This window comes from Cavia porcellus, unplaced genomic scaffold (genome assembly GCF_034190915.1).
Source record: "Cavia porcellus strain 051 isolate PalLab524CR breed Dunkin Hartley unplaced genomic scaffold, mCavPor4.1 scaffold_31, whole genome shotgun sequence".
Classification (NCBI taxonomy): domain Eukaryota; kingdom Metazoa; phylum Chordata; class Mammalia; order Rodentia; family Caviidae; genus Cavia; species Cavia porcellus.
The window spans coordinates 31,088,338-31,110,661 of NW_026947514.1; the positions used below are offsets into that span (position 1 = coordinate 31,088,338).

The window sequence follows — 22,324 nt, forward strand, 5'->3', positions numbered from 1 at the left end:
TGAGTTCATGTTCAGTAATTTGAGAGAGCTAAATGATTGGTGACTGGGGACTCTATTACATGGCTGGAATGGTCCACCTGGGCACAGAGTTTCTGATGAGATCTCACCTCCCTGCTGCTCCTTGTGTGCGTGCATGCGTGTGTGCTTGGTAAAGGCTAGCTTTGGAGGGCTGGTTGTCTGTTTTCTGGATCTTATCCAACCTTTATTCACAGTGACACCAGGTGAAAGCAGCAAAACTTGGGGCCGGAACTCAGTCATCCCAAAAGAGGAAGGGGAGGAGGAGGAGAAGAGAGTCCCAAAGAAGAAGGGCCGGACATGGGGGCCAGGGACTCTTGGGCAGAAGGAGCTCTCCTCAGGAGATGAAGGGTAAGAGCCAAGTGATAGGAATTCTCTCTCACTTAAAGATAGGTGCCTGTTTAAAAGCATGATGTGAAATACTTTTTTCTCTGTTGTGTGTTTCAGTGCTTTCTGAGAAATTACAGGCTTATTGGTTTCTATAGCAGCCTTTTCCAATCTCTTGTTTCTTGGGAACCCCCCAGGACAGAAATTAGTAAGCTATTTCTATAAAAAGCCAATAATAAATATTTAGGTTTTGTGATATATTGGGTTTTGTCACAGTTGTTCAACTTCTAAGTAGCCGCAATCTGCAGGTGATACATTAATGGCTAAGCATGGTTGTGTTCCAGTCAGACTTTACAGAAACAAATGATGGGCAGGATTTAGCCCACCAGTGTAGTCTGCTGATCTGTGTAGGTGGTCAGTGCAGAGTAGCAAGTAGCCCAAGCAATTAAGGAAATGAGGGAAGCTCTGCTTGAGTATTCTACTTACACTTGGCTCTTTCCCTTAAGAAAGAGGAGAGAGGCAGGGTTAATTGAAGACTTGTCCTAAAGCAGGAACAAACTAATCCTTGTACAGTTAGGTATATAACATGAGGGACACTAGAACTTTCAGGGCTCACCTCGTAGCCTTACGGAGGCATGTGAACCCACTACTGGGCAAAGCATGGAGGTCTTGGTGCCTTGAATGTGCTGGTCCTCCCTTGTGGGCTTGAGGCCTAAGATTTTCCTGAGTCTCCACTCTTCATAAGTCATGTGTTCATGGCGTCTAAGAGCTAAGATGCTGACACCAGACTTGTCTGGGCATGAGTCCTAGCTCCCCTATACCCAGTGTGGGAGCTTATATTTTCTCATCTGTAGAATGGGGTCACTATTAGTACCAATATTTTTGAAGTCCGTATGAGGATGAAGTGAGGGTATCTTTGTGAAGTGCATACATTAGCAGGCTTATAGTAAGCATGTGTCAATATTAGCAAGGTCGATTCTTCCCTGCCTCTCACATAGTTTTGTTTCATGTCAGAAGCATGGGTATCATGGTTTATGCTTCTTGTTCTTGATGTTAGACTCTAAAACAAAGTTTCCTCAGTTTCCTGTGAGCTTAGCCAGCAATTCACCTTTTTATTTTTTGTTTTTTTTAGACAGGGTCTCACTTTGCAGTTCAGGCTGGCCTTGAGCTCACTTTGTAGCTCAGGCTGGTCTTGAACTTATAATAGTCCTCCTTTCTCTGCCTCCCAAGTGCTGGGAATACAGGCATGTTCCACTGCATCTGGCTCCCTTCACCTTTTTTTAGTGACTTTCCAAAGAACTTCTAAGATTGACTATTGACTTGTGAGTGCCTTGAACGCCTAACTACATTGTTAATCTTTTAAATGCTAAGATATCATGTCCAAAATCTATTTCTTCTATGTTAGACTATGAGCTCAAAGAGAAAGTAACCATTTGGTTCATAAAGATTGACTCTGTGAAACTGGTTCCAGAAATCAGATATACAAGCTTAAATATTGCATAGTTTCTTTTATATAAGAAATCCAAAGTAGAAGTAAAAAACAAAATAAATGGGAAATAAGGAAGTAGATCTTTTGCACAAGGGAAGAGGAAAGGAAGTAGAGGGGAAGTGAACAAAAGAAGAATTAAGATATACTACATACCTGTACCAACTTCCCTCGAAGAATGTAAACATTGTGTACCACAAACATGCTAATAAAAATAAAAATTGAAAAAGAAAAAAATTAAAATATAGCAAAAAAACTTTTCAGGAATGCAGGATAAACTATGTATACTGGATATAGCATTAGCAATCGGATCCTTGGGTGACAGCAGATGGTACAGCTTTACCAAGTTCTATTGGAGCAAGAGCGTGTTAGTTGGTTCTGTGAGCCCCAGGCTAGGCTAGGGTTGAGTCAGGTCAGAGAAACTCAGTCATCCTGAATTGCTGGATATTTCTGATATTGTTGTAATTCCAGGTGGAATTAAACAGGTGGGCTCTAGATCTCAGAATATTTCAGTGGTTCTGTTTGGTTTAAAGATATTTTCATCTTAGTAGTAAATTAACTTTATTTCACATTATGAAATACCAACTTTGCACTCTTCCTCCTCCTTACCTGGATTTACCCTCACAAACTTATGAACCAATTTAAAAATTTGTGGCTTAAGTTCTCACATTCTTATTTAAAATTGCAGTTAAGTAAAAACTACTTTGATTTCAAAAATTTTTGAGAACTTTAATGTTTCTAACTTTAGTGCCTGTTGACTGAAGAAAATATATAATGGCAAATAACTATTTCAAATTTAGTAACATTAAGTGAATTTGCATCTTCAGCAGGAAATACACACTTGTCTGTAGACACCTTGGGTATTTTGGATTTACCAGCTATCTGTAGTTACCCTATGGCCACCCAGGGACCTTTACTGGATTGGGAGAACATGTCCCTGAAGCACTCAAACTGGGCCATTGTTACGATGCTTTCCTGGTGTGGGCTTTGCTGCCCAGACAAAGGGACGGCTGCTGGCAGCATTGCTGAGTCCAGCCGGCAGTTTCAGTGTGGGAGAGGCTGAGCTAGATGTGCCCTTCGTTGCCTCCTACTAATTGTCTTTATTCATTAAAGATCCCCTCAGAGACGTGAGAGAGCTAATGGTTTAAGTACCCCATCAGAATCTCCACATTTTCACTTGGGGTGAGTCAGAGCTTCACCCTTTCACCAGCTGCACTGGTAGCAATCAGCCTTCCATTGCTCTTCCGTTTTTTCTGTTCTTTCTTTCTTTCCTTTATTTTGTTTTATTTTAAGAGCAGTACCATCGTGCACATTGGGAAAACGCCTGTGTTAGCATAACTCACTTTCCTGACCACTCCAGTTGTTGGAATGCTCCTGGTATCCTTAGTTTTAGGGAGAAGGCACAATACTATTTATCCTTCAGTCTTGAATACTGCTTTTGACTTGCTAAGCTGGCTTTCCTTGAATCTAGTGTTAGAAGTGATGTAAAATCATTCAAAGTCCCAGGCTGTGGGTTAACACTATGTTTTTCTCAGGCTCAGTATTTTGGTTGAGACCAGTAAGAGGCTGGGATACACTTAACTCACTGGTGTTTCTGATAGTATCCAAAACAAAATTCCAGGATCAAGGAGAAAGCTGATCCTTCTCTATCTCTCAGGTGGCCTGGGACTCTGAGAGTGTAGACTTCAGTGCTTTAAGTATTAAAGAAAGGAGCCACCTCTGGCTCTAATTCTGGATCTTCAAAACCACCAGAGCACACAGATTCCCTAGTGCTACCTTTTATTGTTCTCTAGGAAAAGACTAGTGCTTTGTGGCTTTTCATTCTCTATGTGAGGGATTGAGGGGGAACCCAGTCTGTAACCTTGGGAGTTACTGGCTTGTCAAATAAGTTGATTCCAAGGACTTGAATGTGAGCTACTATCCTCTTTCTCTTCATCCCCAGATAAACCAAGGGCTCAAGTGCAGCATAATGTGCTACCCACATAGGTCTCTCCCAAAGTGCACAGGATTGGTGCAGTTTTGTTGGCTGATTTTTCCTTTTCTTTTTGTTTTTTATTTTATAATTTTTTGGTACCAGGGATCAAACCCATGACTGCATGCTTGCAAGGCAGGTACTTATGCAGCTGAGCTAAATCCCTGGCTCCTGATTTTTCTTTTTGAAAAGTGGATGGCTTTGAAAGTTGTCTAAGCATGTGGATGCTTGGAAGGGATAGTTGAGAAATAGTGTGAATAATGAGAGCCCATTTCTACTGTCTCATCTGGCCCATGTATTTCTAATGTGTTGCATTCAGTGTCTGTGCTTCAGTTGCTGCTTCCTAAGAAGGCCTCAGGCAAGACCTCCAGCAGCTGGACAGGCCTTGTTCTTTCTGCCTGCTTGCCACCTGCTCACCAGACTTTCCCATAGGTCAAGAGCATGTGAGGGACAAGGTCATACCGCTTTGCTTCTTTAGTGCATGTTCGTGAGGCAGATGGCTCAGTAAGAGTTGTTGTCTGCTCCCCGAAGCTCTTCAGTGTGGCCAGGTGGACAAGGAAAGAGGCATGTCCTTAGGCCCTTTGAAGATGGTGTAAAAGAAGCTGATTCTGAGAGTCTCTTTGTTTCCTGTTCTTCAGCCTCAAGTCTCTGGTAGATGGATACAGACAGTGGTCGTCCAGTGCCCCCAACCTGGGAAAGGGCCCGAGGAATAGTCCAGCCCTACCAGGGTTCACCAGCCTTATGGAGATGGGTAAGCATTACTCTTGGTTCTCTCCCTGTTCCCTCAAAGTTCTCGATCAAGCTCAGGTTAAAGGCCCCTAGAAACACTTCACCACTTCATCCTTCCAGTCCACTCTGCTTCCATCTCCTTGAGTCTTGCTAAGTCACAGTTGCTTCCCCTACTGTGATGAAGCTTGGCCTTGCTTCCTATCCCAAGGGGGGCCAGTTTTAGTTATGTCAGGGCAGTATAGAAGGGTGAGGCCTTGAATAAGAGTCTTCCTTTTCTGAGTCAGTTTCCTCATATCTGATAGGGATGGTGGTCAGAAACACTGTAGCCCTTGTCCCCAGAAGCTTTTCAGTGTCGCCCTGAGTACCGTATGGTGAGTAAGTTCTTCTCCAGGCTCACTCTCAGATAGTATTCTTTCTGTATGGATTTTAAGGTTGTAATAGGTCAGTTCATGGAAGAAACTGGCCTTCATCATGTAGGAGATTCTCATCCTTTGTGGAGACTGGGCTTAAGACACATTGTCAGGTTATCATTCTAGAAACCCTAAAGTCTTTCTAATCTTAAGGTACAAAAATACCAGGATATTTCTGTTCTGTTCACTGTTCTAGAAACTCATGCTGTACTTTATAGAGTCCCTATGGGGTTGGAAGTACAGCTCAGTGCCAGAAACTTGCCTAGCATCCTAGCATGTGTATGGCCCAGCACGGGATATCCAAATCCCAAGCACGGCACAAAAAAAAGGGTGGGTGGGGGGGACTTGGCTGCTGCCTATGAAAGAAGTAGTGAATTCACTCTTCTCCAAATAGGAAATATCCTCTGGAATACAGCTCCATCTCCCTGATTTGGTCACTGTTGAGTGTGGGGATGCATCCATATGGGTTCAGTGGCAGTGCCATGTCCTGATTGTCTCATCCCTGACAGACAGGGGACTGTGAGTTGGGGGAAATGGCCAGGTTCTTACTCTAGAGACTTGGTTTCCATTTCCTGTTTCTCCCACATTCTTGTCTGTGCAGAGGATGAGGACAGCGAAGGCCTGAGGAGTGGAGAGAATCGTCTGCAGCACTCACCCAACCAGCCCTACCTCTGTATCCCGTTTCCTCGTGGAGAGGATGGGGATGGTCCCCCAGGTGATGGAGTCCATGAGGAGCCCACCCCAGTTAACTCAGCCACGAGTACCCCTCAGCTGACACCCACCAATAGCCTCAAGCGCAGTGGTACCCACCAACGTCGCTGTGAGATGGCTCTGCTTGGCTGTGGGGCTGTTCTGGCAGCCACAGGCCTTGGGTTCGACTTGCTGGAAGCTGGCAGGTGCCAGCTGGTTCCCCCAGAGGAGCCTGAGCCACCAGTCCGAGAGGAGAAGAAGAGACGTGAGGGTCTGTTTCAGAGGGCCAGCCGTCCACGTCGGAGCACCAGCCCCCCCTCCCGCAAGCTCTTCAAGAAGGAAGAGCCCACGCTCTTGCTGGGAGACCCTTCTGCCTCCCTGACGCTGCTCTCACTCTCCTCCATTTCTGAGTGCAACTCCACCCGCTCCCTACTGCGCTCTGACAGTGATGAGATTGTGGTGTACGAGATGCCGGTCAGCCCAGTTGAGGCCCCACCGCCGACTCCATGTACTCACAACCCCTTGGTCAATGTCCGGGTGGAGCGCTTCAAGCGAGACCCTAACCAGTCCCTGACTCCCACCCATGTCACCCTCACTGCCCCCACACAGCCAAGTGGTCATCGTCGGACTCCTTCTGATGGGGCCCTTAAGCCAGCGGCTCCTGTAGCCAGCCAGAGCCCCTCCAGCAATGGGCTGAGCCCCAGTCATGGAGCAGGTGAGTCTTGGCCTCTTCTTCTGTTTCTCACCTTCCTTTGTAACTCCTCGGGAGTGAAGATGTTTGCGGGTGCCTTGCTTCTTCTTTCTCCTACAGGATTTGAGTAAGCTGCATTCTCCCTCTTGCTCGTTCAAGCAAGAAATAATGATCTGGGGTTGGGGAGGTAGCCATTATTGGCTGACTTCTCTCTGTCCTATACCTCAGGGATCTTCCCTGCCATTGCAAGAAGTCAGATAGGTTCTAGAAGAAGAGGCTCTGGGACTCCAGGAAGATGTTCAGACCCTGGGTCTGGGGCAGGGTGGTACTTCAGAACAGGAGAGGTAGAAATCTAGTTTCTGGCTATTTCCTGAGGATGCCCCAATATTAGGAGGGAATCTTGTACTGCACATAGGAAGGATATTTTCTGCCACATAGCTGGGCTCCTTCCTTCCATAATAATGTTAGCTCAGGCACATTCATAATATGAGCCTCCAACCATTCATCCTGCTCTTCAGCGTTCATCTCTGACTCATGGGCATGGAGAGGTGCCCAGGTAAATTACTGTATGTACTCAGGCTTGGCCTCTGCCTCTGATCCCTGTGGCTCCAGGTTTACACATCCGTAGCCTAGGACTTTCTTCCAGGCTTGGAAAATACCTCTAGTCCAGTGGGAGAAGAGGAGCTAGCAATCCCGTCTTAGTGAGATGTGTGAGTGACATTTGTATTCACTTGACCTTCCCTCTAGTGGTCTTCTTATTGTTGTTATTCTCATATATTTAACTTCTTTGGAAAAAGAGACAATATCACTCACTTTTAAGCTTAGAATACACAACTCCATTCTGGTCATATGTCTATTAAATGAGTGAACAGTAAATAATAGACATTCTCTTAAGCTAAGAGGTCAGCACACTGCTGGGAAAGCACCAGGTGGTAAATATTTTAGATTCTGTCGATCATACAGTTTTATTTATAACACTCAGCTATGCTGCTGTAGTTGGAAAGCACACCTTGAGTACATCTGCAGTGTGTTCCAGTAAAACTTTATTTTCAAACACAAATGATCAGCTTGTGGATCTTTTGCCAACATTTGCCTTTAATTATTTCATTCCTGATGTGCTCTTCATATATTTCATAGCTATTATAGACTATAAGAACATTGGCCCTCTAGTTCACTACTATATCCCCAGTAATTCCCAGTATACTCTGACAGATAGTAAGTGCTCGGTAAGTGTTCATTCGTTCATGTTATCTGGAATTGACAAGATGGAGAGGGTACAGTATGCATCTGACCTGGAAATGCTATGCTGTTATCTGATGTCTTCCTTTGTCTCCTTGACCAGGAGTGCCGAAAACCCCCAGTCCCAGTAGAGATCCAGGTGAATTTCCCCGTCTTCCTGACCCCAATGTGGTCTTTCCCCCAACACCAAGGCGCTGGAACACCCAGCAGGACTCCACCTTGGAGAGGCCCAAGACTCTGGAGTTTCTGCCTCGGCCACGTCCTTCTGCCAACCGGCAGCGGCTGGATCCTTGGTGGTTTGTGTCCCCCAGCCACGCCCGCAGCGCCTCCCCAGCCAACAGCTCCAGCACGGAAACACCTAGCAACCTGGACTCCTGCTTTGCAAGCAGCAGCAGCACTGTGGAGGAGAGGCCTGGACTCCCAGCCCTCCTCCCATTCCAGCCAGGGCCGCTACCCGACACCGAGCGGACGCTTCTGGACCTGGATGCAGAGGGGCAGAGTCAGGACAGCACTGTGCCTCTGTGCCGAGCTGAAATGAACACACACAGATCTACTCCTTATGAGATCCAGCAGGAGTTCTGGTCTTAGCGTGAAAAGGCTTGGCGGGGGGCGGGGCGGGCAGGCGACGGAGGGAGCTGGCTGGCACAGCCCTTTCCCAGAGTTGGGTCCCCTGAGATCCAGCCCTACTTCTTGCACTGATAATGCACTTTGAAGATGAAAGTGATGGAAGCAGGGCCTTTCTCCCCATGCCCACAGGAGAAGCTGTATCAGCTCTGGCTATGTAGGGGAGGGAGTGGTGCGTGCATGTCCTCTACCCTCCAGAGTCTTCCTCGCCTTTTGGGTGACACTGCAGAGTCACTCAGCCAAATTTGTCTGCTGCTGCTTCTCCTCAGCCACCTGGGTATGCCCAGAGCTGTCCAGGGGTCCCTTTGTTAACCCTGAGTTCAACCTTCCCACATACCAGTACTGGATGCTCTATGATTGATTCTGCTCCTTCATGCTCACCCCCAACATCTGTGAATCAGAATCTTTTTTGGTATAAGATATGTCCCAGGTCCCTTTTGTGCGAGGGGAAAGATTGAGTGCAAGATGGCCTACTTTGGGGCCCTCTTGTTGATGGGCTAGCTGTACCCCAGATGCCCTGCCTATTTATTTACACCATAGGTGATAAGGGGAACTGGCCCACTGAGAACTGGGAGTTAGGAAAAATACAGACAGGTTGCATTGAAAAGGGTGCTGGAGTCTTTGTGTCCCTCTACGCCACTTGGAAACACTCAGTGAAGGGTAGAAACCAGCACTTATCAAAGACCCCCATCTACCCACTACGGTCAGCACACTGGCATGCTAGGTTCTGATAACACATGCGTGTTCCTCCAGGAACAGCTTCTTGGGAAGACTCACTCACTGGTGCCAGTTCAGTGTTTGCCCCTTTTGTGGTTGGGTCCTTATGTGTTTTCCCCTCTCTTGGTCTACCTTCCAGTCCCTGGAGTCAGTGGGCTTTAGGTCATGTGTTCAGCTAGTGGATGTCTCCACAGAGCATAGGGGAGGGACTTCCCGGGCCTTGGGAGTTGGAATTGCGGGGATTCCTTCTAAGCCAGCCATCCACATTATGATGCCTGGGAAGTAAAATGGTGTGCTTAGTTGTACCTTCTGTAAGTGGGCAACGTGGTAGAGTGACACTGTTTCTGAGGTGCTCCATGAGTCACCAGCAGACAGTCGATGTTGCGTCCTGAGTTCTGGAAGCTGACCATGGCTGCCTGGGTCAGCACAGCCAGCGCTCGCACCAAGCTCTGCACGTGAACTGGGTAGGATAGATAAGAAAGACCAGTCCTGACCTGCCTGGTATTTGTTTCCTGAACTTGAATGTTGAACTTTGTCTAAAGCTTTCTCATGTGTTTCTTCACCTTCTGCTAGTCTGAGGCCTCACCTGTGTGAGAACTGTGGTGTTTATGTGGCAATAATAGTATGACTGATAGTGTAGTCCCCAGGTTGTGTTCCTTTTCCCACAAGACTTTAAATGTTGCTTCACTGCCTTTTATCATGGAATATTCCCTGGCCATGTTAGAGATAATATGCAGGTTCCTTGTATTGGCTGCTGAGATACCAGGATGGGGGGACTGCTACAGCTGGCAGAAGTGACAGGTTTGGTCACTGCGCATTCACTGTTACTGTGGTACAAAATCAAGGACAAAAGAGGTGACCTTGATTTTCACATCGTTCTTGTTTTATGAGACCTTCTGCTCCATCCTCTACCAGTGTTGTCCAAGATTTTGTTACTGCAGCTCATGTTTCTCTTGGTTTATTAGAGTCAGTGTGTAAGAGATATTTGCCCCCGTATGCCTACTTCTTGGCTAGGAGAGGAGCAGTGAATTCTGTCTGTGGTTTTAGCTAACTCAGTGATGACTCTCTTTCTTGATGGGGAGTCAGAGACAAATGGCCTCTGATGTGCCCTTTTCTTGGGCCCTCCAAAATCCCAATCCCTAAACCCTTAGTTCCACTAAATGGCTGTGAGGGAGGTTGTAGCCTATGGTGTAATCCAAACCACACTGGCTTGCCTGTGCACTGGCATGAGACACGAAGTTTTCCCTTGCTTCCTTTTACTTTGTACCATTTCGTTAGGTTGCAGCCATTTTTTGCTTTCTTGTAGTGTAAAAGATCTAGTATAATTTACAGGGCAACTACCAGCCTTTGAGTGAGAGGCTGAATCTAGTTCTTACTAATCCACCCAGGGGAAAGACAAGGGAGAGCTGAGTCTTGGCTGAGGAAATAATTGTTCCTGAAAGAAGCAAAAGCAGGATTATTCTACAGATGCGTCCATGAGCATGTGAAAGTGTAGGAGTTACACAATTGCTCGGTCTCTCCAGCCTGGTCTCTGATGGCCCCCTGCATGCCACATTGTCTTTGGGGCACAGTGGGAGATGGGATGAGGATCCTGGTGTAGCAGTCACTTGAGTGGCTTTCTCTCCGCCTAGGTGTCCTTTCTCTGTGGTCATAGTCAGAAGCAGGCCCTGAAGCTAAGGATAAAGCAGAAGCTGTTCTCTTTTCCCCGCGCTTCTGCTTAGGTGGTCACCACAAGGAAGATGCTGATAGGAACAGGTGCTGCTTTCTTCCCTGTATCCTCGGTTCCTTCAGCTCCTGCCTCTGGTTTACTGCCTTGGGGATCCAGGCCGCCGCTAAAAGCAGAGTAGATTTCTCAGTTATCCTTATGTTATTTCTCTTTTTTTTGTCTTTTTCCTTTTTATCGGTACCGGGGATCGAACTCACGACTGCCTGCTTGCAAGGCAGGCACTTATGCCGCTGAGCTAAATCCCCAGCCCCCACCTTATGTTATTTCTAAGAGGCTTTGGTGGTCATTCTTAACTTGTCCTCCTTGGCATCCCTAGGATCTGATAGTAATAATAATGGTAACAACAATGATGTCTTACATTTGGACAGCTCAGAATAGGGCTGGCTTTTCCTTCTGACCTTTACAAAACGATACCATTTCCTTCATTTAGCATACTTGCCTGGTATAGAAACGGGGGCTGCTTCGTACTGGGGATTCAAGAGAAGAGAAATTAAAAGACTTTGAACAGATTGCTGTATTGGGTTTCTAGGCTCTGAGACTGAACAAGTTGGCTCTGTTCCTCCATTCTGCATTTGCAGTGTGACCTTGGGCTTTTCTCTCAGTCCCTCTCAGATTTCCTTCTTTTAAAAGCTATCATCACATGTTTCCTTCACAAGGGTAAAAGGAGTCTGTGTCAGAGAAGGTCACTGAGGCACTGTGGCTCCCTGCCAGCTTGTAGAGGAAGCCTCCTCCATCTCCACAAGATGACTGTGTTGACATTGGCATGACTCTCACACCTTGGCCTCAAGGGATCTTGCCTGTGTTTCATCTTTTAACTTCTGGAAGAGGAATGACTCAGACCTGGCTTAGCCTACCACATGGGCACCATGACCAGACATGCACTCGTGACCATGGTGTAGAGCACCTGGTGTGGACCAGCATCCTCTCCAGATTCCCTCCTTTCCCTGGCAGGCAGACCATCATCACCATTTATCTTGCTGAGGAGAAGAGGGGAGGTTGGTGGCAGCGACAGAGTGACAGTTTGCCATCTCTGATTTCTTGGAGTCTGTCCTAGGGTGTGATTTGATTAGAGCCTGGAATCAGGCCAATTCCTACAAGAATCTTTGGGAAAGCTCCCCCTGGCTGTGGGACATCATATGTCACATGTGAGGATAGAGATCTGCACAGAGCCCCTACCCCTTGGGCCATTGTTGCTCAGGTATAGTAAGACACACCAGGGATGCCTAGGCCTGATGTTTGATCAACACCCTGGCTCCAGTTAGTCCTCGTATTGGAAACATGTACTTCCACCCCACACAAGGAAACACTCCTAAGTCATCATCCCAGTGCCCACTCTAGGCAAGGAGTCTTCCACTTTTAAATGATCCTCAACCCCACTGCTGGAGCTTGAGCCCAAGGCCTTGTGTATGTTAGTCAAGCGCTCTCTCACTGAGCTACATTCCTAGTCTGCAAGCTCACTTTTAACAGACCGAAAAACAGTAGGTACTGTAGAGTGGCTGACTGGGAACTGTGTATCTTGGGGTTGAAAGTCCATGTGTCCCCCAATACTCCCTGGGAATGCACACCAATGAGCATTGTGTTTATTTGAGTTAGGTGTGTGCGGAAGGACCTTGTCAGGCAATTTAAAAGGACTTTTCACCTATGGAAGAACCTGGGGGAAGAAGCAGGTCCTGCTGTTTGTGGGAAGCCTCTTTTCCTGAAGACTGGACCACTTTGTAGATCTGGGGCAGGGGTGAAAGTGACCCTTTATGCATTGTGGCAAAAACTTGGTGATCTGAGCTATCCTCCTCCTACTTGTAAATTTGCAAGTATCTCTGCCCCTTTGGTCCCCAGACACCCAGATATGAAGTGAGAATGATGCTATCTTCTAATTAAAATACACGAACCCTGCCAGGCATAGTGATACATGCTTGTCTTAGCTATGTGTAAGACCGAGGATGATCCCCAGAGCTCAGGAAAATGCGGCCAGTCTGGATGACATAGTGGGACTCCATCTCTTACATGTCTGGTTCTGGAACCCCAGGTCCAGCACTGATAAGCTCCACCTTGCTTGCCGTGGGAGAGGGTGTGTGTATGTGTAATGTATATCTTATCATAAGTCAAAAACAATCAAAATCCTGGCTTTTATATGGTTCAACCTAGTATCTTCTGCCTCTGCCTTAGTTTCACCTGACAGTGATTTCTTATCAAGATACGGTTGTTATGGCTGGCGTGGTGGCACATGCATGTTATCGTGGCACTTGGGAAGCTAAGGCAGAAGGAACACTGACTTCGAGGCCTGCCTTGGCCACATAATTAAATTCAAGGCCAGCCTGAATTGCATAGTGAGACATGGTGAGAGCCTGTCTCAAAAAACAAAAACAAAAAAAGGTTGTTAGGGACACATTCCAAAAACATCTCTTTATTTCAAGCAGATAGGTATTTTTCTAGATAAAGAATTCAAATGAATAAAATTCCATGTATAAAAGGGGAAAAAATCCTGTTGTTTCTGGAGTGACTTTGGCCCTGGTCCTTGCCCTGCTTTGGCTGAATGGGTTTCAACCATCTCAGGTGCCAGTGTTGGAAAGCAGGAGGTGAGAGCTGAAATCCTAGTTGATTAAGGCTAATTAATAGGTGCCTCAACAGTCTGCCCAGCCCCAAGTTTCTGATTGGCTCTGCAGCGAGTCAGTTGCTCATAGGCTTTCTCAGACACTTTCAAAGTATATTCCATTCATCCTGGAGAGATCACTATCTCATCAGGCTCCCCTCATATTTTCTGTTGTGGGTCTAAAAGCCTCCTGGCCTCCTTAAGCTGTCCCGGGAACCCTGGGGTTGGCTGCTTTAGCTTGAGCCGGGCCCCTCCTGATTCTTAGTGCTTCTGGCTTCTGCAGTTGCTTATCAGAGCCCACTTTGCACTTTGAGCTAGAAAGAGGAGACTGGGCCTGGCTGGTTGCCAGAGCTGGGAGTTTTCCATACCCTTCTGTTTCCACAGGAAACAGACCCGCCTTCCCCTTGACCTGTTTTCCCACGGACTGGTTTGACCTGTCCTCCCCGCAGTCCCCACCACCTTGTTTTACTGGACTGATTGGCAGGCAGGCATTACTACATGGGAGTCTCAGGAGGGGATACTTGAAGGCTGCTTTTCCTACTGGGATGGGCAGGATTGGAATGGCTGTAAGACTATTCTGGCCAATGAAGGCCCCATGGATATAGTGTAACTTGCTCAGCTTTCACTGAAGTTTAAGGCAAGATTCAGAAATGTGTTGTCTACATTCCTGAAATACTTATTTACCCAGACACCTGCTTTTACCAAGAAGGAGCCCGACGGTACTGTGTTCATCATGGATATTTTTCATTAATTTTGATTTTTTAGAACTACTTTGAAATATGTTTTGTATTTTGATTAATGAGTTTTCTATGCTTCTTAAATTTCACATCCAATAAGAGTGCCTCACTCCCTTCATCCAGGTTTAGTGAGCTGAATATGGTTTAGGGGCCATTGTCAAGTAAGAGTTTCAGGGATTGTTTTCTAATTCCCTTTCCCTCAAGTCCTGAGTGAGGCTGGGAGCTCTCTGGGTGTGTTTGCATTTCTTTCTTTTGTGTGTGTGTGTGTTTTTGTATTTTTACCGGTACCAGGGATTGAACTCGCGACCACACACTTGCAAGGCAGGCCCTTATGCCGCTGAGCTAAATCCCCAGCCCCTACATTTCAATAAGAGTGTTTTCCTTTAACCTTGGGCCCGTGACCCTTTGATGTTCCCTGAAGACCTTTCAGACTCTCTGGAGCCCTGAGGCCCCTTCATTGGCGTGGGCCTGAGGTGGGGTGGGGATGGGGACAGGATTAGGTATAAAGAAGATCCTCAAACCTCTTTGGAAGTCTGAATCCTGGGAATGAATAAGCATCATTGATTCTCCCAGATCTCCAAAGGGCTGCAGCAAATGGAAGCTGTTTCGTTCCCTGGCTCTGCAGGAGCTGTGATGCCAAGCCCTGTGCCTACACAGCCTTCAAGATGTTGCCCATCACACCTCCACCAGCACCATTCTCACAATCATCGTCTATTGTCTTCATTTTACTCTTGTCACCTACCTCGGGTTCCAGGAGCCAGGCCTGCTATGGCGCTTTCCTTCATCATTGTCAGGCAATGCAGGGATTTACCTTGACCTAGATACAAGACTAATGATATATTATAAGAAACCGTAAGAGTTCATATACTTTTTGACTCGGTAATTTTGGCATTGGATATTACCCTCATCCAAGGTATGGAAACAGGTTCGGATGGCCATACGGCACGGCTAGAGTCACACCACGGGGAAGCAAGTTGTACATCTGGGTGGTCCCAGTATCATCCCTTTCCTCTAAGCACATTTGTAGGCCACTTTTGAGGGGCCTAGAGATGACTGTGTCCACGAGGGCCACCTCGGCTTGGAGATCACCCTTTATCAGAGAGGTGTCATGTCCCACTGTCTGTCCCCAAAACTCAGCGACTTCCTCTCTTCTGCAGGCTGCTTGCTGCTCCTCCATTACTCGCCATGACTTCAGGGATTCAGACCACATTGCGCGGAATGTGTCCACTCTGCAGCTTGTTTCCCAGCACCACTGTGGGCCTCTCTTCTAGGTCCAGCCTAGAATTGTCCTGTGATTGCTTCTGTTACAGCTTCAATCCATTTTTCTCCCAGTCTCCTGAGCTTGAAAGCCTTACTGTAGCTTGCGTCTGCTCTTTGAGAACTTGAGATCAGGCTGATGTCTTCTTGTCGCATTGAGCCACATGCCCTTAGTACTTAGCTATAGCAAAGCAGGTGATGAACTCTTTAATGTTCTCTGCTTTCCCTTACTACCTACTCTGCACACTCACCCACCACACACATCCACACTCAGACATAACAGAGTCTAAGACTATTTTAGAGGATCTTAGGGAAATCTTGGAGTTGGGTTTTACTTAGTTTGCAGAAAAGCTTTCTTTGGGATTTTCCTTCCCCATGGGCCTTGAAATCTAGGTACCTAAGTGAAAGTTCACATAGCTATTTGTTTATCTCTGTAAGTAGCTGCTAGCTTTTATCCCCAGACGTTCTCTGCATCAGTGTTTTATGAGTATCTGTCTTGATCTGTTGTCCTCGAATTCCCATCTTGCTTAGAGATTTAAGTTATTGTATCTTGGCAACAATATTTAAAGATGGAGAAGTCCTGAGGGAAACTTGTCACATTCTTTCCTTTGGCTGGCTCATCCATCTCTCCCCCACCCCTTTCCTTCCTCCATTTTTGTTTCATTTCTTTTTCTTTGTTTTTCTTTTTTTTTTTCCTCCCTTAACTCCCTTTTTCCCTCGCTCCTGGTTTTTTGTTTGTTTGTTTTTTGTTTTTTAAGGTACTGTAAATTGTTAACTAGGGATGCCAAGCAGGCTTGGTTCAATGGCTAAACCTCTCATTGTATTACAGTGTAATGCTGATCTCAGCCTGGTCTCCACACCAGAGCACACAGAGACTTGAATAAAACTGTTATAATGATCACTTCTGGTTTGCTGTGTTTCTTTGTACACTTGCCCTTGCTCAGGCCTTTCTTGAGATAGTATCTCACTGTACTGCCCAGATTGTTCTCAAACTCACGCTGAACCTCCTGCCTTAGCCTCCCAAGTAGCTGGGATCATGAGTATGCACCATTGCACCTGGCAATTGAAGCAGATATCCAAGTATCTGGGCTGTTCCCTGGGAATTTTTATGTTTAAGACATAACTATAGAGAGGGATAAAGGTGCTGTGGAAAGACTATTGGAAAGAAGCTTCTCTGAAGGCATTCAGTCCCCTAACTGCACTCCAGGAACCCGTGAAAGATGCTTTTGCCTGAGTCTGTCAGATGCATCTGTATTTTCTCACAGTTTACTCCCACGGGCTACGGGGTTTGACCTTCAGAACCCTCCTGAGTGTGTGTGGTCTCCTGCTCCTTGCCTTTTCCACCCTAACATTCCCAGTGAGATCGTGGAAGGGACTAGGAGGACAAACAAGATTTGGAATTGTAGACAAGATTTGCTTTCTGTGAGTTGTGGATTCTTTGTGACTCTGGCACTCTCTTGTTTTTTGAGAAAGTGTGTTTCTATGTAGTTCAGATTGGTCTTGAACACACTATGCAGTCTAGGCTGGCCTCAAACACATGCTGATCTTCCTGTCTCAGCCTCCTCAGTGGAGGGTTTACAGGCATGTGCCACCATGCCTGGCTTCAAACTCTGGTACTCTTAATGGCACTTGTTAGTTGTGTGACTTTGGCCAAGCATTTAAAAGTCCTGGAATTTTTGGAACAAACCAGTCACAAAGCAGCCTTTGTGGTTTTACTTTCCATGACTTTGTGCTTGGTGGATGAAGACAGAAGTGGACAGGAAGAATCTTGTTTGGGGCCAGTCTTCACCAGTAAGTACCCAATTTCATCATTCAGCTACCTGTGGAATAAAGCTTCCAAACCTACATCGTAAGGTACCTTTGCCTCCTAATGTTGCCTGTTCATTTCACTCCTAACTTTTGCCTCTTCCTGTGACACAAAGAGGGGTGACCATGAGATAGAATTTTTGCAAAATGCTGAGCTGTGCACTGAACCTCAAGGTAAGTTAGATTTGGGTGCAGATAACCCTTGTGGAACAGACTGGGCAAAGATAAAAAGTCGGCTCAACTTGTTGGCTACAGTGGTAATGTTTGTAATCCTGGCTACTTAGGAAGCTAAGGCAGAAAGATGTAATATTTTGAAGCAGGCCAGGGCAATTTAGTGAGACCCTGTCTCAAAATATAGAACGGGCTGGAGGTATAGCTCAGTGTTTGAGTGCTCTAGCTTTAAACTCAGCATTACATAAAACTGACCCAACTCTGCCAATATACACAAATCACTGCATGTTGGCAGATAGCACTTTGGTCATGTGGTATTAAGAACAATAGCATGGATTCAGTAATTCCACTTAGTAATAAAACTAGATCTGTGTCAAGAGCTGCACTGATACCTGACCTTTATCACCACCTTTCTAGTCAACCCTTTGTCATCTCCATTTTACTTTGAAGAAAGTAAGGGCCAGACACTTGCGTGCCCAAGCCTACTGCATAAGTGTAGTAGTCCTGGATCTTGGATTTATCTGATTCTAGCATTTACATGTGTTGACAGCCGGGGACATAGCTCAGCAGCACAGCACCTGCCTGATAAGTGTGAGGTCGTCAACTTGATTTTGGTACCCCCCCAAAAGATATTAAGCCACTAAAATTAGATTATTCAAGGATAATTAAGAAAATGGGGATGTGCTCATGGTAAGTTAAAAAGGTAGGATACAAAAAAAAAATAGTTTTGTTACAGGCAGCTATTTAGAAATATCATAAGTAAAAAGGAAAAAAATAGGTAGTCAAACAGGACGAGGCCCTTCAGGAAGCTGGCACAGAGGATCAAATGTCTTGTGACCTTGGAGGAGACATACCTCTTGCTGTGGGCCAGATCTCAAGACAGAAGGCACAACAAATGCAACCACACCATGTACAAACTTTAGGGATTAGGTATGGATCACCTTGAGAAGCCAGGAATCACCATCCCAACCTCCTCCTATAGGAAGAGTCACTGATCTGTAAAGAATGCTCCCCCGCTACCTGACTTGCTTCCCCCATTTGTCCCTGATTTGGTCGATTTTACCTGAATAATTTAACTTATTGGTTGACCATAGCTCTGTCCCACTTCATGGCCATCTACCTCACGAGTTCCCAGTTTTCCCCACTTTAGATCTATCTCACCTCATGGTTTTACTCTATAAAACCCCTAGAAAATACAGAACCTTTGGCAACTCACTCCAGACCTCTCTGTCTCTCAGACAGAAGCTTTCTTTCACTCAATTAAGTATTTCTGCTCTTAACCTGTGTTACTCCTAAAATTCGTTGCACGAACTCATACCGGACATATAGCAGATTGGGAGTTTTGTTCCCCTGTATCAATTTGATCCCAATTATACACAGAAAATATATTTCCATCTTTTAAAATATGCACTTTATATAAAAAGGTTAAATGAAATTTATCATTTTGGACAGGTACCATAGATAATTTTTAAATGTTCTTTTGGAATTTTTTAAAGCTTTTTTTCTTTAAACAGTGAACATGTATTAACTTTTATTTTCATTAAAATAATGGCAGGGAAAGTTCATAGAGGAGGATACTTTCCATGATGCCAGGTTCTTCAGCAGATATTCCAGAGGCCAACATCCCCTTGCTTCAAGGCTGTTCTTGGCCCTGAGCAATAAAGCAAAGGATTCTAGGAGCCCATTCTTAGAAGGCAGAATTGGAGCCAAGGTCAGAGCTGTGAGGGGAGAATGCTACCCAGGCAGGCAGAGTCCATCCACATCATTGCTGAGAGATAAAAGCCTAACTCAGGAAAGTATAATTTAACTCGGCCTTGACCAGGTGATGGCATTTTACAGAAACAGAAACAAGGAAAATGGAACTTAGCTTAATGTATCAGGCAACCTCGCTTTGTCCTTTTCTGCCCCACCACCCTTACCCACATCTCCTAAACTCAGCACCCTGTATATAGCCCTGAGCAGCCCTGGCTGGGAGCTGACTCCTGGATTCAGGACCCACCTGTGTGGTTGCTGGAGGCAATGAAACTTTCCCTTTAAATTTTCTGGAGGCTGGTTTTCTTGTTGGTTTTGCTATGGGTCTTTTTTGATCTGACAGGAGCCAGTTTCCCCATCCTGATGGACCTCCACTTTACCTCTCTGATGATGCTGGAAAGGAGGAGCTGTGCAATCTCCCAGAAGGCACAGCTGGGCAGCAGTGCCAGGTACCTGGTGGGCAGACAGCATGCTCTTAGGACACAGGTACTGTGCTCATTCCTCTGTGAAAGGGCTGGGCTGGGCCTGCATTCACCACACCCTGTTTACTTGATTATGGAATGTGCTTCATTCACGGCTGAGTCTGATGTCCTAATCCTCTGAGCCCTCCGGTCTCCGCCCGATCTAGTCCAACTAGTTTACATCGGAGAGCATGTTTCAGCTCTGGGTAGGGATGGGGGTGAAGGGCAGGTGTCTGGTCACATGCTGCCGTCCAATCAGGAGAGGCTGGAGGAAAGGGAATGGTAGGAAACACACATACTCGCCATCATGTCACATCCCAGTGACCCGAGAAAGGGTCACATTCCAGCATGGGTTCGGTCCGGTCCCAGCCTACCTTCCCAAACTCCTGTCACAACTTCCTGGCCTCTGGACTGTCCCTTTCCTAAGACTGTACTTCTGCTACCTGTAAAACTCGATTTTCCAGGAACTGAGGCCTCCTGCTTGAGAGATTAGTATCATCCTATGAGCAGACTTTCTGAGCAGACTGTAGTCTAATTAAATGCTCTTCAAATTAAGTCGTGGAATTTAGTGGGAGGGGAGAAGGGAGAGTTGGGCAAGAGAAAGAAGAGAGATCAGATCTTGTCCTCTAGAAGGTGGCAGTGTCACTGGGATGCAATGAAGTTCATCAAGGATCCTAGAGCACCTGCAAGGAAGTCCTGGGGGCCATGTTAAAGAGAAGCAGCCAGGTAAATAAAAAAACAAAACACAGACTCCCATCTCCTTCTGTGTCTTACCTGACCTGAAATGACAAGACCCAGCCCTCTAATCACCTCATAAATATCCACTGTGGCCTACTCTGGCCTGGGATGCTGTGTTTCTGGCAAGTTCAGTTCTGCTTGAGGCCAAACCTGTCAACAGACGAAACATTCTTAGTACTAGAAATGCACCATGGTGAACGGAGAAGTGTGCCCCACCTAAAACCAGTGCTTATAAGCAGGTCACCTTTGTGTTTTATAACCCCAGAGAGGGAAGGAGACCGAAAACCAGTGCCGCTGCTGTTTTGGAATTTACCATCTAGTGGGGAAAATTGGGAAAGGCAACAATTAAGGCACTGATAATCTGAATGTAAATATCTCTATCTCTGTCTAAGTCATCTCTATTATCTATCTGTCTATCCATCCATCCATCCATCCATCCATTATCTATCTAGACCAAGGCAGAGAGATATCAGAGGCAGACAAGAGGTGAGATAAAACAGAGATAAGAGACTGGAGTAAGAAGTAAAGTCTACACTGAGACCTAAACAGTGAGTAAGATTTCAATAATCCCTGTGTGCTGGTGGTAAATGAGAATTCCAAGTATTAGGAGTAGCCCATGTAAAATATATTCTTATCTTCTGCTATTTTACTTATCGTGCATTCTTCACTGTGTTGGGTATTTTGTTCTGGTTGCTTTCTCTTTATCATGAAGATTAGAGTTAGGTAGTAACTAGGAGAGAAACAGAAAAGATTTTTTTTTTCATAGATGGGAGATACAGCAGGGGCTTTCACCTGTTTCACTTGTGCTGTTTGGTCTGCTCAGTGGTTAGGAGGATGCGTGTGTCTAGTAAAGAGACCTTTCTATGAGTAGTTTGGCACTGGGCAATGACAAATACCACATGGACTGAGAGATTTAGGAGTTAGGATCTTTCCCTTGGTCCTATCTCTGAGCAAATGATTTTAAAATCAGACTATAACTGCCCCATTCTCCTTGCTCCTACAACCCATACTTGGAACTCTGTTTTAGGAGAGCAACAGTTTGTTTTCAGAGTTTGATCCATTCATCCATGAGGACATGTGAGGTCAAAATTATTTTCACAATGGCACCCGATTTTTCATCGTTTTCACTGTATTAACATGGTAGGCAAAACTCTTGGTGCCTTAGTGTACGACAGGACCCTGACAACGACTTGCTTTCTTTGCTACCAATACTGGAAATGTCAGTCACACTTAAGAAAATGCTTGGTAAAGCAGTAATCATTTAGTAACAGGACTAAGTTAATCAAATGCTAACCCATGAGTGAGGTGCATCTTTCTCAACATCCTGCTTGATGAAATGTGAGATTCGTGTACAGAACTTCAGCTGCCTATGGAAGTATGAGGTAGTCTGGGTGAAAATCATGTATGCTGATGGGGTTGTGGACTGGGCCAGCTGTGTTTCCTTGTTTTCAGGGGATATTATTTTTATTTGAAAGTATGATTAACAAGAAAGTATGAGTCTTCAGCCTCGACATTTGGCAGATATTTTCTTGCAAATAAATGAAGTAAGTCTGCCACTTCAAGGAAAACAACTGTTTTTGCTGCCAACGATAAAATCCAAGCTTGACAGTTTTTTGAGTCTGATAATGATTAATGAATATCATTTTTTTCATGTCTTAGAAGGAAATGTGTCAATATTTGGAAGATCTACGTAACTCAATGAAGAAGTATTTTCCAAATGTCAACCAATGAAGTTGCAAAATCATGAATTAAAAAATCCCCTTGCAATCCAAAATAGACCAGTGGATTTTAACAGTATGTAGTACAAAAAGTTCATGGGTATGGCTTCAAATTCTATAGTGTAACTATTCTTTAGGAAGCTACAACTTACTGAATTTTGGTACAGTATCAAAGAAAATACCTACAGTTATGGTCAATGGCAGTAGAACTGTGAGGTCAGGCATTTTACATGTTTCAACTAAAGCAAGATATTGAAACAGATCAGATCTCTGTGTGTGTGTGTGTGTGTGTGTGTGTGTGTGTGTGTCTTTTTCTTTTTTATTGGTACTGGGAATTGAACTCATTGACCACACACTTGCAAGGCAGGCGCTTATGCCACTGAGCTAAATCCCCAGCCCCAACAGATCGGATCTTGATCTAGACATGAATACAGTAATATGTAGGTTCACAAATGCTTCTGTTTGCAAACA

The 22,324-nt window shown here is 45.5% G+C and overlaps 1 protein-coding gene across 2 annotated transcripts in view; it reads left to right on the plus strand.

Annotated features, from left to right (window-relative positions):
* Positions 1–16,108, plus strand: part of Map3k9 (mitogen-activated protein kinase kinase kinase 9) — an 86,456-nt gene extending 70,348 nt beyond the window's left edge. Inside the window, exons 8-12 of one of the 2 annotated variants that reach the window (XM_013155300.3) lie at positions 213–366; positions 2,942–3,010; positions 4,439–4,551; positions 5,541–6,344; positions 7,663–16,108. In XM_013155300.3, coding sequence (XP_013010754.2) covers positions 213–366; positions 2,942–3,010; positions 4,439–4,551; positions 5,541–6,344; positions 7,663–8,147 — 1,625 coding nt within the window. In that variant the 3' untranslated portion in view covers positions 8,148–16,108. The remainder of the gene's footprint in view (positions 1–212; positions 367–2,941; positions 3,011–4,438; positions 4,552–5,540; positions 6,345–7,662) is intronic. The other variant, XM_063241321.1, reaches the window with a different exon arrangement.
* Positions 16,109–22,324: the final 6,216 nt, after the last annotated feature.